General features: G+C 37.0%; 1 protein-coding gene across 4 annotated transcripts in view; it reads left to right on the forward strand.

The window, feature by feature from the left end:
- Positions 1 to 10,866, forward strand: part of LOC131237320 (peptidyl-prolyl cis-trans isomerase FKBP17-1, chloroplastic-like) — a 67,188-nt gene extending 56,322 nt beyond the window's left edge. For 2 of the 4 annotated variants that reach the window (XM_058235030.1, XM_058235028.1), the window contains one exon: positions 10,598 to 10,866. In XM_058235030.1, coding sequence (XP_058091013.1) covers positions 10,598 to 10,732 — 135 coding nt within the window. In that variant the 3' untranslated portion in view covers positions 10,733 to 10,866. The remainder of the gene's footprint in view (positions 1 to 10,597) is intronic. The other 2 variants (XR_009167177.1, XM_058235029.1) reach the window with 2 other exon arrangements.
- Positions 10,867 to 14,195: the final 3,329 nt, after the last annotated feature.

A 14,195-nucleotide genomic window follows, 5' to 3' on the forward strand; every position in this document is an offset into this window, starting at 1 on the left:
AACAATCATTAAAAATTGATTTTTCGAATTTTAAAAAAAAGGGGCAAAATTCATGCGTAAATAGAAAAAAATATTTAAAAAATATAAAATGACACTCCAAATCTGTAAAATGTATATTAACATGTTCTACTATGATTAACACATCATATGGCATGATTAAAACAGCAAAACAATCATTAAAAATTGATTTTTTGAATTTAAAAAAAAAGGGGCAAAATTCATGCGTAAATAGAAAAAAATATTTAAAAAATATAAAATGGCACCCCAAATCTGTAAAATGCATATTAACATGTTCTACTATGATTAACACATCATATGGAATGATTAAAACAGCAAAACAATCATTAAAAATTGATTTTTTGAATTTTTTTAAAAAAAGGGCAAAATTCATGCGTAAATAGAAAAAAATATTAAAAAAAAATTAAATGGCACCCCAAATCTGTAAAATGCATATTAACATGTTCTACTATGATTAACACATCATATGAGATGATTAAAACAGCAAAACATATTAAAAAAGTATAAATACCTATTTTTGACAAATTTATGAAAAATGGCCCACCAAGCTTTGATTCAACAAAATCCGCAATATAATGTGTTTTTTCCTCAAATATCCAGCCAAGGTTGGTTGAAATTAGTAGTAGAAGGAGTGAGAAACAGTTTGGAAGCAAGAAGTTTCGAAAAAACAGTAAAAACCGACCGTTACGGCGCTGACCGTTACGCCAGACCGTTACGCCCGTATCGCCCGATACAGGTACAAAAATCCGAATCGGCCGTTTCGGCCCCGAATTGCGTAACGGTTCGTAACCGATTTGGCATACCATGGTTCCTACATGGACATGTTGTGGCGTGATGTTTTGCCTATGGATATAGGCCACATCATTTTGGGCAGGCCTTGGTTGTATGACAGAGACGTAACACTATTCAGTCGCTCAAATATGTGTTTGTTTCTGTATGAAGGCAAAAGGATTGTCTTGAAGCCTCTCCTACCTAAAAGCACCTCGGAAAAGGAGGGTGTTAAGAAACGTGGTCCTGAAGATGTGACAAAACTCCATCTTGAGTCTCTTCCTATAACTATAGTTAATGCCAAAGAGTTTGAAAGAAATATTAAAAATGATTTGACGCTGTATGCCCATGTGGCAAGTGAGGTCACACCTAAGGTTATTATGGAGATGCCACCTGAGGTTACACCCGAGGGTAGTGTAGAGTTATCACCTGAGGTGAGTCCGGTATTGGAGGAGTCTAGTGTTGTTATTCCAGAGGCATACTGGTTGAGCTTACACCCATGCAGGACATTCATGTGTTGACTTTACCAAACATTCGTCACGATCGAATGAGTCCCGGGGAGGAAGTGGATCTATAAAGACAAGTAGATGATCCTAAGACCCCTATAGATTGCATACCTATGTTAGTGTTCCATAGGCCTTCAAAATCTACACATGCATCTATACGACATATGCATGACTTGCATGTGGAGATTAGAAAAAGAATCAATTTAAGTAATGAAACATACAAAATGATTGGTGACTCACACCATAGGTTTAAAGAGTTTGATGTGGGTGATGAAGTCATGATTAGAATACGTTAAAAAAGGTTTCCACAGGGAACCATAAAACAATTATAAGCCCGTAGCGTTGGACCGTATAAAATCTTGAAAAGACTGGGTCTAATGCTTACTTGATAGATCTTCCACCTAACATGGGTATCAGTTCCACATTTAATGTAGAAGATCTTTTACCGTTTCATGGACATTCCCCTAATCCTCACACGAACTTTGATGATGATGCCCCTGACTAGAGGTGTACACAAGTCGAACTGAGTTGAGCTTGGCACAGCTCGACCACTAGCTTACCCCAGCTCGAACTCAACTCGGCTCAGTCCTCGAGCTTGACTGGCTAGCTTGGCTCGGTTCGGTCAATAGCTTGGGCTAGTTCAAGCCAAGATCGAGCTAAGTTTGCCCATGCGACATTTTCACAGACACATGAAGTGCACATTCAATTTCTCACGGTACATAAAACAACAACAACGATTTCCAGGTATTTCATCAAACACTCAGTAGGCAAAATCAAAATCAAGATACAAGGGTATTTGTTTCATATCCATACCTTCCTTGCCACTAGCTGACACTTCGTTGAGTCATTTCATCAAACACTTGGTGAGCAACATCAATATCGAAATAACTGAGTCACCGAACTAGTTTGATCCGAGTTCGATTCGAGTCGGGGTTCGATCCGAGTCGAGTCGAGTTCGAACTCTGTTCAAAATTTTTTCGAGCTCAAAAAATCAGCTCGACTTGGCTCGAACTCAGTTTCGAACCGAGTCGAATCGACCTTTTTCGAGTCGAGTCGAGCAAGTTAACCGAGCTAACTCGGTTCGTGTACAGCTCTACCCCTGACCCGTCCCATAACCCATTGCCATTACCTGACCCCTCTTCTCAACCTTTACCTCTCGTACCATCCATACCTACGAGAAGAGAGGAGATACATGATATCTTACACAAAGAAGTGGTTTCCATACGACATGGAGGTTACCAGGAGTACCTTGTCAACTAGAAGAAAGTCAGATAGTACGTGGATCACGACGGTAGAGCTTCAACAACGAGACCCAGATCTCTTCGAGCATCACCACAATTTTATTTCACTAGAGGCGAATTCTCCTCAACTGAGGGGAATTGATGAGGACATCCGAGCACCATGCTGAAGGAGGGCCGAGCCAGTCTCCTTATAGCGGGGCCTACTTGGCTCAATTCACGTTCCTAGCCACGTGGAAGACCCACAGGCATGTTCGTGCATCTTTGAAGACCTCGCACTGGAAAGATGCACGTGGGCTGTATATAGGAGCTTGATGGACACGACGATCGGACCGTTGGATCATCATCATCATACATCTTGATCGTGGACCTCTGTGGGCTATGAAATAGTTTAGTTGTTTAGATTATTTACATGCTTTGTTATTTTTGGTATAACTTATATTTGTGTTGATATTAAGGAGTTAGGAACAACTTTTAATTTATTAAGCATATTTATATTGAGAATCTTATCTGGGAATGCCTTTTTGTAAAAGGTCGTTTCTGAGACTAAAAGAGAAAAGGGAGTGTGTGAAGCCCTATTGCCATTATTTTGAAAAGAAAAATGCCGTGTTTTCTCTTCTTCATGTGATTTGAAGAATACTCCATGTGATTTGGAGCTTAGGTGTGGTGTGATTCCATTCCCCATTCCTTGGAGGTGCAAGGCTTCCATCTATCATCTTCCTTCTCTCTTCCTTTCTATCCAAGAAAATGTATTTTTCCAAAAGACTTCATTTATCTTCATCCATTCTTATCCAAAACCATCCAAATCATCTTTTTCTTTAACTTTTCATCATCCAACTTTAACCCTAACCGAAATTAACCATTGAAGACCCCAAAATCCCTAACTTACTTTCATCCAAAACCTTAATTCCCCTCTACCAATGCCTAAATCCATCAATCCCCTTAACCAATTCACCAAATTTATTCCTAATTTCATCTTTTCCCCGAATTCTAAAAAACCCTAATCCCAAAATTCCCAATTTTCATGAACCCTAAATTTTCAATTTTCAGATTTTCCCCTTCGTAGCCCTAATCATAGAACCTACAAGTCAGTCCCTTGAGTGTGGAACGTGCGTATGCTAAATTAGAAGTTCTATCCTTCCATTGGGCCTAATTTTAATTGATTTATGTGATTTCTTAGCATGCGAGCATGTGATTTATGTTAAATCAGATTTTATTTCCTATTATTTACTCTTAATTACGTGGTGGGTTAGCATTTTTTGTTAATTGAATTACTTTATAGACTCTTTCACAATCTCCATGTTGCATGCTAGGATTGAATCATGTTTCCTACATCACACCCAATAGCTTAATTCCCTAGAATCTGTGCCATTTTTTTTTTCTACTCACAATCATAAACAATAAGTACTGTCACCACGTCCACACCAAAGACATCAAGCCACCAACTAACTCCAACTCCACTCTCCAAGTATTAAGCCAACCCGTGGCTCAAGTCGTCAACCTGAAACTAGTCCCAAAGTCCTAATCTCCTGCCAAGAGTATAAACATATAATGTTAAAACAACATTATGTTAAACAAAGTATAGACATAGTGTTAAAACAACATTATCTTAAACAAATATAAAGTAGAAATTGAAAATAAAATTTGGATGAATAGTGTCGGGCCAATTTGGGTACACTTGAATGACCCGCTCCAAATTCATGCAATTTATGGGATTCATTCCAATAATGCATATCCCCAACCGTTTCATACCATTTTTCTTGAGAAATTTGAGCAAAAAATAAGAGAGTTTGAATGAAGTGTTGGGTCGATTTGGGTACACTTGAATGATCACAACATAGCTCGAAATTTATGCAATATGTGTAATATATCGCACTAATGCATATCCTTAACCATTTGACACCTTTTGTGTCAATAAATTTGAGGAAAAAAAATTGTCACTATTGATCCAAAAAATGGCCCGAAATTGCCAAATATTTTCAAAAATTAGAAAAGGAGATTAAAAACATTGATTTGGTGGATCGATGTGTAGACCTAAACTCCACCCATCGTTATCAGTTTAAATATGGAACATTTTATGGAAAGTTATTTTTCTTTTTTTGGAAATTGTAAAAAATTATATAAAAGAATAGCCAATACAAAAAACTACAAAAAGGGCCAAATTGAGCAAAATTTAGCAATATTTGGTCGATTTGGTCATATCATGTTGATTCAACAATTTAACTATAGGAAAAAAACAAGAATAAATGGAAATTTTTACCTAATTTTCTTAATTCCCTTTATCTGGCTTTGGATTTTTTATTCGTCGATTGAAGCTTAAATCTTGTGTTTTGATCTTCAATGGTTGTGAACATTCGATTAGAATTTGCTTAAAATCACTCCATCGAAGGTAAAACGTGAAAGAGAGGGAGAAATATGCAAAAAATACAAAAAAAAAAAAAAAAAAAAAAACCCTCTTTAAAGGGCTTATACATGCGTGATGCTGTTATTGTAATTGTCCGTTACGGGCCATAATGGCTATGTTATGGCCGTTATAGTCCCGTTACAGACCTTTTTTTTTTTTTCCTAGAATAGGCCATTACGACGTCATATTGTAGAACGACTATAGTTGTTTCATTACGTAATAGCCAATATGTTACTATTTTTGAATACTTGCTTGAATGTTCTCATCTCTAATTCTATCCTTATCTTTCCATTCATCCTTCTTAACATCCTCATTTCAGGTACATTCGTCCTATGAAGGTGTTGTTTCTTAACTGCCCAACATTTTGTTCCGTAAAGCATTGCTAGTATTATACCTATCCTATAGAATTTCCCTTTCAATTTGCACATGATGAACACATAAAACTCCAGAGGCACATCTCCATATCTTCCGTCCCGCTTGAATTCTATGGGCAACATCCTTCTCAATCACTCTACTCATGAATTATCGATCTAAGATATTGATGTGGTCATTTTGGAAAACTTCTTGGTTGGCAATCTTAATTGATTCCCATTTCACTCCTATTGTTACTAAAATTGCACTCAACATACTCTGTTTTAGTTTGGTTAATTTTTAATCTTTCAAATTCCAAGGCACCCCTCGTAAACCTAGCTTCGTGTTTATGCCCTTGTCTTGTCAATCAAAACTATGTCATCTACAAACAACCATTGTTCGGAGTATCCCCGACATTATCGAAATGTCCTCGATATTATCCCTCTCTTCAGCTCGACGATACCGATAACACTAGTAGTGATACCGATAACATTGGTCGTGATACCGATAACACTGGTGGTCTCAGAAATTTCAGGTATCGGCGATGTATTGTTAAGTATCGCCAATGTATCGATATCGCCAGTGCATCACTAATATTTTCAACTGTGTAAATTCCAGGTGTCGCTTGTATCGCTAATATTTTCGACTGTAAATTTCAAGTGTCGCTTGTATTGCCAATGTATCAGCGATATTTCGATAATATCGCCAATATATCAATATCGCCAATCTATTTATTAAAAAAAATTCCATTTTAATTTTTTTATTATGAGTTCATGGTTGTATGCAGTGTTCAAATTGTTGACAATATATTGATCATATCACAATATTATCATTATCACAACATGGGTGATATCGAGACCACAATCTTTCATTTCCTTTCTAGTTGTTGACGATTTCTCGACGAAATATCATTTGTTGTTGATATTCTGAAATATAAATGGATGTTTGGATGGGAGGTTGGATGGTTGGATGGATATATGGGATGGTTAGATGGAGAAATGGGATGGTTGGACTTGTTTCTTACGACAACACATGCTTTTAGGCCCCAATTAAATAGAAACTTATTATGTATGCATTCTTTTTGCATTTTTTAAAATTCCTAAATATGCAGATATATGTATTTTAGCATTTCCTGAAGTTTCGCTGAAAAAATCCACTGTTTTCCCCATGTTTCCCCAATGTTTCCTTGCATTTCTGGTTATCGACGATATCGATATTCTTTTCGTATCCCTGACCAGCAAAACTTGTAGAGATACGGATACTTCGAACATTGCAAACAACATACACTATGGGATCTCTTCGTGCAAATGCCTTGTTAACTTGTCCATAAGATCATAACCAATGTAAAAAGGTATAGTCTCAATGCTGACCCTTGGTGCAAGCCTACAATAATTGGGAATTCAGTTGTCTCTCCACTAATGGTCCTTACATTTGTTACTAATCCCAAATACATATTCATTTTAATATATCTTGTTGAAACTCCGTTCTTTCCCAACACCGACTAGATTAATTCTCTCTATCGTAAGCTTTCTGTAAGTCAATAAATACCATGTGGATATCCTTCCTCCTCTCCCTATATTTCTCAATCAATTGTCTTAGTAGGAAAATAGCTTTAATTGTACACGTCCCTAGCATGAAACATGCTGATTTTCCCTAGTCATTTATACCTTTTCCCTAATGAAATTTGTGGAAAAAAGGGTAAAAAATTCTATTAGTATTCATTACAAAATGGCCCGTTACAGGCATAACGGCCACTATAGGCCTGTTACAGGCCATTTGTAATGGCTGTTATGGCGCCATATCGTTTAACTGTGCCCATTGTATCATTACGTACCAACAACAACAACGGCTGTAATGGCCGTTATGTAACCATTTTTGAACACCACACTCTAGGACAAAATAGAGATTAAAATGAAACAACACCTTCCAACTGATTATAAATAGACCTTTTATGGAAAATTGTTCTTTCCGAAACTAGGAACTAAGTTTGTAGAAGATTATACTAATGGAATTTCAAGAACTTACTATTCAGAATTGGGTAAGAGAGTGAGGTGTAAAGGGCCTCTAGGTATAAAAGTAGGACTTTATATTGAGGTTCAACACGAAATGGCAGTTGATTTTTTAACTTGGAGCTTTGATGAAGTGTATCTCGTGTTTTATGTATCTATTTTGTCAGACAGTATATCAGTTGTATATTGGTATCGCTGGGTTAGAGTTACGATACAAGCCTAGAAAACTATAGAATACTTGAATACCATGTATATCCTTGATGAATGTCAATATATCACCGTATTCAATCAATCATGATATATCGGTCAACCATACATTGCGGAAGTCTATTTGACACAGGACCAATGCATGAACCAATTAACATGTGAGACCAAGTAGTAGAATTAAGACAATTAACAAAAAAACATAAGCATTGCCATAATCATCACGAATCCCATGAAACCCAAGAGAACATCATGCATGATCCTAGCCTAAGTTACCAACATCGTCACATAAGATCATTAAATAAAAAGAAACTAGGATCTAATGGATGTAGGGACATCCAATTAGCATAGGGTATAGTCTATTTCAAAGTAGAAAATCTAATATAACCTAGGGTAAAAATTAGGATTTGGGTAATTTGGGAAAGTAGGAAAATTAGGGAATTTAGGTTTAGGTTTAGGGTTTTGGGAATAGAAGAAAGGGGTTTTGATATAAGGATGATGGAAAGCCAAAAGGGGCAAGGTGTGACCATATAGCCAACCCGAAGGATTCACACGTGTGGCCGTACGGTCACATGTGTGGCGTGGGATGGATAGGTTAGGTCGGTTAGGGTTTGTGATTGTTGAAAGGTAAAGGAAAGATGGATTTATGGAAGGATGAAGGCTTAGGATGAGAGAATCGCAAAATTTGAAGAAAATACCTTGATGGAGGAGAAGAGAGAAGATGGTGTGGGGATGGATGAAGACCTCGCATCTCTGTTGATGAAGATTAACCTCGCACCAATCTCCCTTTCAAATCGCATGGAAGTATCCTCAAATTGCATGAAGATAGAAGAAGAAAGCAAGAGCTTCTTTTTAAAAAAAAAATAATCACAAAATCCAATGAGGGGGAGGGTCACATGCCCATCCTCTTTTATAGCTCCAAGAAAGTTCGAAAATTACAATAAACACCCTGTTTTGTGAAATTTGACAAAAATAGCCCTAATCTAATTAAAATCAATTAAAAACAGTCATAATGGTGTCCAAACATAACATAAACAAAACTAAACCCCACAAGCTGATAAAATCTAAGAAAAACTAGTGTAGATGCTCCACGATCAATAGCCCGACCACGTGATCCAATGGCCCGATCGTCACGTCCCTCCGATCCAATAGTCTAGATCACTCCATAAAGCAGCCCTTGTGCATCTTCTCAGTGTGGAGTCTTCCAGATGTTCGCACATACACATGGGGTCTTCAGCACGATCATGGATACTCGCCTAGCCACATGGAAATCAATGCGACCTGCCTCCTCCTTTGATACGTACGCAGGGGTTTACATGAAGTGATGTCCTCATCACTATTGTACCAATTACAATCCTAGTGGAATCATTGTTCGAAGTATCCTTGATATTATAGAAATATCCCTGATATTATCTGTCTCTCCAGCTCAACGATACCAATAATAGTGGTAGTATCAGAAATTCCAGGTATCGATGATGTATCACCAATGTATCGCCAATAATTTCGACTGTGTAAATTCCAGGTGTTTGCTTCTATCACCAATGTATTGATATCGCCAATATTTTCGATTGTGTAAATTCTAGGTGTCGCTTGTATCACCAGTGTATCGGTGATATTTCGATAATATCGCTGATGTATCGATGTCACAAAAAAAACTTACCATTTCAAAAATTTTTATGGGCGCACGGTTGTATGTAGTATTCAAATTATCGACGATAATATCTGTAATATCGCGATATTATCGTTATTGCAACATGGGCGATATCGAGACCACAATCTTTTCTTTCCTTTCTAGTTTTCGTCAATTTTTCGGAGAAGTATCGTGTGTTGTCAATATTCTGAAATATCAATGGATGTTTGGATGGAAGGCTGGATGGTTGGATGCATGGATGGGATTGATGGGATTGTTGGCCTGATTCTGTACAACAACACATGCTTTTAGGCCCCCATTAAATGGAAATTCACTATGTATCTGCATTTGTTTTGTATTTTTTTTTTTTTAAATTCTTAAATATATTTTAATTCTTAAATATATTGTTATGTGTATTTTAGCATTTCCTAAAATTTCATTGAAAAATTCCATCATTTCCCCCGTGTTTCCCAATGTTTCCCTGCATTTCTGGTTATCGACGATATTATCGGCGATATCAATATTATTTCCATATCCCCAGCTAGCGAAACTTGTAGCGATACCGATACTTCGAACACTGAGTGGAATATATTTCGCAAGTATTGATTGATAACAACGTAAATACGTGAAATTGAGAAAAAAAGAAAAGAAAAGAAAATCTGTTTTATTTTATTTTATTTGGCAAAAATTTTGGGGAATCTTTTTTAACCACTCCACTCAAGTTGCTTGGCATCAAAACACTAGATTGGAGAGGGATTTGGGCTCATAACCTCAAAGGTAGGCTGTGTGATTTTAGTTGTTTAATTAATTAATTAATTAATTAATTAATTAATTAATTTTTAATTATTATTTTTTCAATAGATTACAAGAAATCAAGTTGAAAGCAATATCTATGCATGATCTCATGCATTGACATTGATCTCAAGCACAAAACTTTGATTTTGAAGGTGAAAAACAGGAAATTGGGGAGATCCAATTTTTTAACATTTTCACCCTAAAAGTGCATCCAGCTTGCTAGGTGAGTTGGTTATTGCACGACCCCACTGCAGGGGAAACAGTAGGGATGCGAGACTTGGAAATGAGTTCTGTTGATTTACATGTTTCAGTCTTACCTGAACTGATTAATGTAATCCAAATAAAGAACATAGAAAACCCCGTAAAAGTTATGTTGAAACTGTTATTTTGTCAAAATAGTAGGTTGCCTTCGGCTTATGGCTATTCCAGGAGCTGAGAAATAAACTTGGATGTGGTGAAAGAGGTACCCTCTCCTGTATGATGCATACATGGTGGTTGGTCCAAGTACCTCAGCATGAACAGATTGTGACCTGACCTCATTCTGCTATATGTGGTGTTCTGTTGATCAGATTTGGATTCAGTACTCATCTCACATGCACATGCTATTACTATTATCATTATTCCATTTGTCGGTTTATTATTTACAATTGCTTTGTTTTCTCTTTGATTTTCAGTTCTTCGACAGGCAGAGGCTGTTTACCACTATTTTCAATCCAACCCGTCTCGCCAATGGAGAAGGCTCTACATTAGGCACTCTTATATTTGACATTGAATTGGTTAGTGTAAGGCATCCAAATGTTTTGCCTTAAGCACTTTGCATTTGAAAGCGAATCGGTAGGCATTTTTCTTCTGTAAATTTGGTCTCCCAGTTTCCAAAATCAAAATGTTGTTGAAAGATGAAAGTGCAATTATTAGGTCACAATGTAGTGTTCCTCATTGCACAGAAATGGTGTTTCTTCTTTCAATTTATTTGGGGTTGAGTGGGTCATGAAGAACAGATCGCTGGTGGACCTTTATGTCGGGATGGCAAGGTTTGGCCTTTCTTGACTAATGGATATTCTGGAAGATGTTTCTTCTTGCTATCTTATGGTGACTGCGGGAGGTGAGAAATTAAAGAATATTTGATGGCAAAGTATTCTTAATTAAGTAATTAAGAAGAGCTTATATTTGATTGTGGAATCGACTATGGTGCTTCCTGAATGTCATGGCATTTTGAGAGGTGAGCTTTTCATGATTGGAATCAAATGATGGAAAACGCAGCAGGTTGATTGAGGATAGTCTTTCAGCCTTTAGTCATTATCTCGGTAGTTTCAAAGGGATTCATGATCATTGGATTGTATTTCTTTTTGGTTAGTGGCAGTGTTTTTCCTTTTTCTTGAGAATTGCCCTGCAGCTTTCTTGTCTTTTCTTTTCTTTTCTTTTTGTCCTGTTTTTCTTAATGATTTTTGGTTTATCTGAAAAAAATGTCACAATATAGGGGTTGTATGATTGTGTCAACTGAAAGAGAAGTTGAACAGCACTTTTCAGATCAAAACCTGTGTCAGTGTCCTTGCATTTTCTGTTTTCAGAGTTCCATACAACAACTGTCTTGGAAAAAAAAAAGAATTCTGTAAGCGCAAGGGATGTATGTGTAAATCGAAAGGGAAGGCTAGTGTGTGACACTTAAAACATGAGCTTGTTTTGGGTCTCACATGAGCCAGGATGAGATAAGTTTGTTGTCCTTCACCATTGTACATATTATTTCATGGCTAAATGGCGGGGACCATTGATCTGGTGGTCTCTATGGACATACCATGATCCAGGTATCTACCGTCCTAACCATTTGATCTGTGTGCATGTGGCCCTTTTGTGGTTGAATTTGGACTTTTGCCACTTTCTGTTTCCAATGCTATTTGACTTTCAGGGATTGGATATTTGGGGGCTAAACTACTTGTGTGGAGTTGCATATTTGTGATGCAATAATTTGGTTGCTAATGGGAAAGATCTGTTTGAAATCTCTAGATGAGATTTAGCAGATGAACAAGAATTCTTGACTGTCGGCATTTGGCCTTTATCTATGAGTGTCCTAGTGTGAGAATGAGTTCTTGAAGCTGCTTTCAGTTTGGATAGGAATAGTGCTCTGGGTCCGGATGGCCATCATTCCGTTGGATTCTTCTCTGAGTTGTGGGAATATCATTAAAAAGAATGTTTTCAATATGGTTTGGGAAATTTTCCATGGAGGTTGGAGTTTTCCTCTTTTGCTCTTATTCCAAAATATAATTGCTGGCCAGATTTTAGGAAATTTTACACCATTAGTCTTTGTAATTTTGTTGACTAACATGTTGGGTGCAATTATTCCAAACTAGTATACGACGAACTTTTTTTTTTTTTTTTTTAATAATCTGGAATAAGCGATCTAGCAATGGAAATGTCATTATTAAACATGATATGGTAAAACCTTGTGACTGTTTGGATGTAGTTTACGATCTTGAGGGAGTTTGGTTCTGTCAAGTTGGCTGGCCTAATCTATAAAGTGGTTGTCAACTGCTTCTTTTTAGTGGTGGTGAATGGCGAGCTATGTGAATATTTCAAATTTACTGAAGGTATTTGTCAAGCGGATACATCATGCCCATTGTTCTCCATCATAGCCGAAGAGGTTCTGAGTAGAGGCATTAGAAAAAAAGTCTTTGGTAAAATTCATGCTGATTTGTACTAGGGGAATTGGATATGTTACAGTCTATTTCGCTGATGATACTATCTTTTTTCTTTGATAAATGAGCAATCTTTGTCAGAAAGTTCGTAACGAAGTTACCAACTTTCTTGGTGGTATAGGAATTGCCATGGGCAACTTGTTAGGTAGGGAAAGAGTTGCATTGTAGTCTTCTCCAATCCTTCCTAGGGTGTCTGAGACTCACTTTTCATTTCAACTTCGAAAAAAAAAAAAACAGACAAAAAAGGGTATTGGAGGCTGAATTGTTATCATCATGTGGGTATTTTATTCCCTCAAAACGTGTTCTCAGTAGTATGCCAATTCATCTTTCGGCTGTGCAAGTGCCAATTTCTGTTCTGAAGTTGGTCAAAACGATCTGTCTCAATTTTTTTGGGGCCTTTGGATTTTGGAATAAAAGAAAAGAAAAAAGAGGCTGCATTGGGTGTCTTGGTCTTGTATTTACAAACTGATTTTGGATGGTGGTTTATGTTTGAGAAGCCTGGTAGATATCCTGAGTCTTGCTATACACTTGGACTGGAAGCATCTATCATCAAATGAATTTATGGTTAAAATGAATTTGTTCCAAATGTATCAAGGCAATTCATTTTGGTAAGGCATATCTGTCTAGAACCTGCTCTAGTTGATGGAAGTCCATAGACTTTGAAATGAGATTTTTGATAGATTATGTCATTCATTGGAAATGGAGAAATTAGCCTCTGGTGGGCAACTCTCTTCTTTTGAAACACAGAAACAGCTTGATGTTCCTCAGAATGTTTATGATAAAAGATGCCAAGGAAGAAATTAGCCTTTGGTGGGATACACTCTCCTATTGGAATGCAGAATCAGCTTGATGATCCTCAGAATGTTAGGATAAAAGATGCCAATGGAGAAATTAGCCTCTGGTGGCCATGATTTCCTAATGAAATGGAGAATTAAAAGATGCCAATGGGGGAATTAGCCTCTGGTGGGCGACGCTTTCCTATTAAAATGCAGAATCTGCTTGATGTTCCTCAGAATGTTAGGAAGATGCTGTTAGGCCCAATGGGTCTTGGGACTTCTCTATTATTTGGGATAGTCTAGCTAAAGATGTTAACCATGATATTCCATTGGCTCAACCTGTTTGGGTCCGTAAGAGGGCATATTCATTTGGAGGCTGATGACAAAATGGTCAGTTTACAGTGAAGTCTGTGAAATCTCCATGGGAGTGTATTCAAATGAGGTCTATGATCGTTTATTTTGCCAATGTATTTGACATAAATCCAATTTGTCGGATATCCATCTTGAATGTGGGCATTTATTATGTGGGAGGTATGGAAGGGAAGCAACATAAATCATTTATTTTTTTAACACACACCCACACTCACCACACGGGCTCTCGATCACATGATCTCAATGTCGAAACAAAGTCTGTTTACCACCTAGCCATAGAGCCGGACCCAAAGGAAATCATTTTCAACCTGTTAAACAGTGTAAAAATGACTTCAGGGGGTCAAAATTTTGAGAAAATGGATTATGGGTCATTTGCTATACAAATAGCTATTTCTAGCAACCTGAAATTAGGGCTCTGTATTCTTACAATTAAT

Source organism: Magnolia sinica, chromosome 2 (assembly GCF_029962835.1).
Source record: "Magnolia sinica isolate HGM2019 chromosome 2, MsV1, whole genome shotgun sequence".
NCBI lineage: Eukaryota > Viridiplantae > Streptophyta > Magnoliopsida > Magnoliales > Magnoliaceae > Magnolia > Magnolia sinica.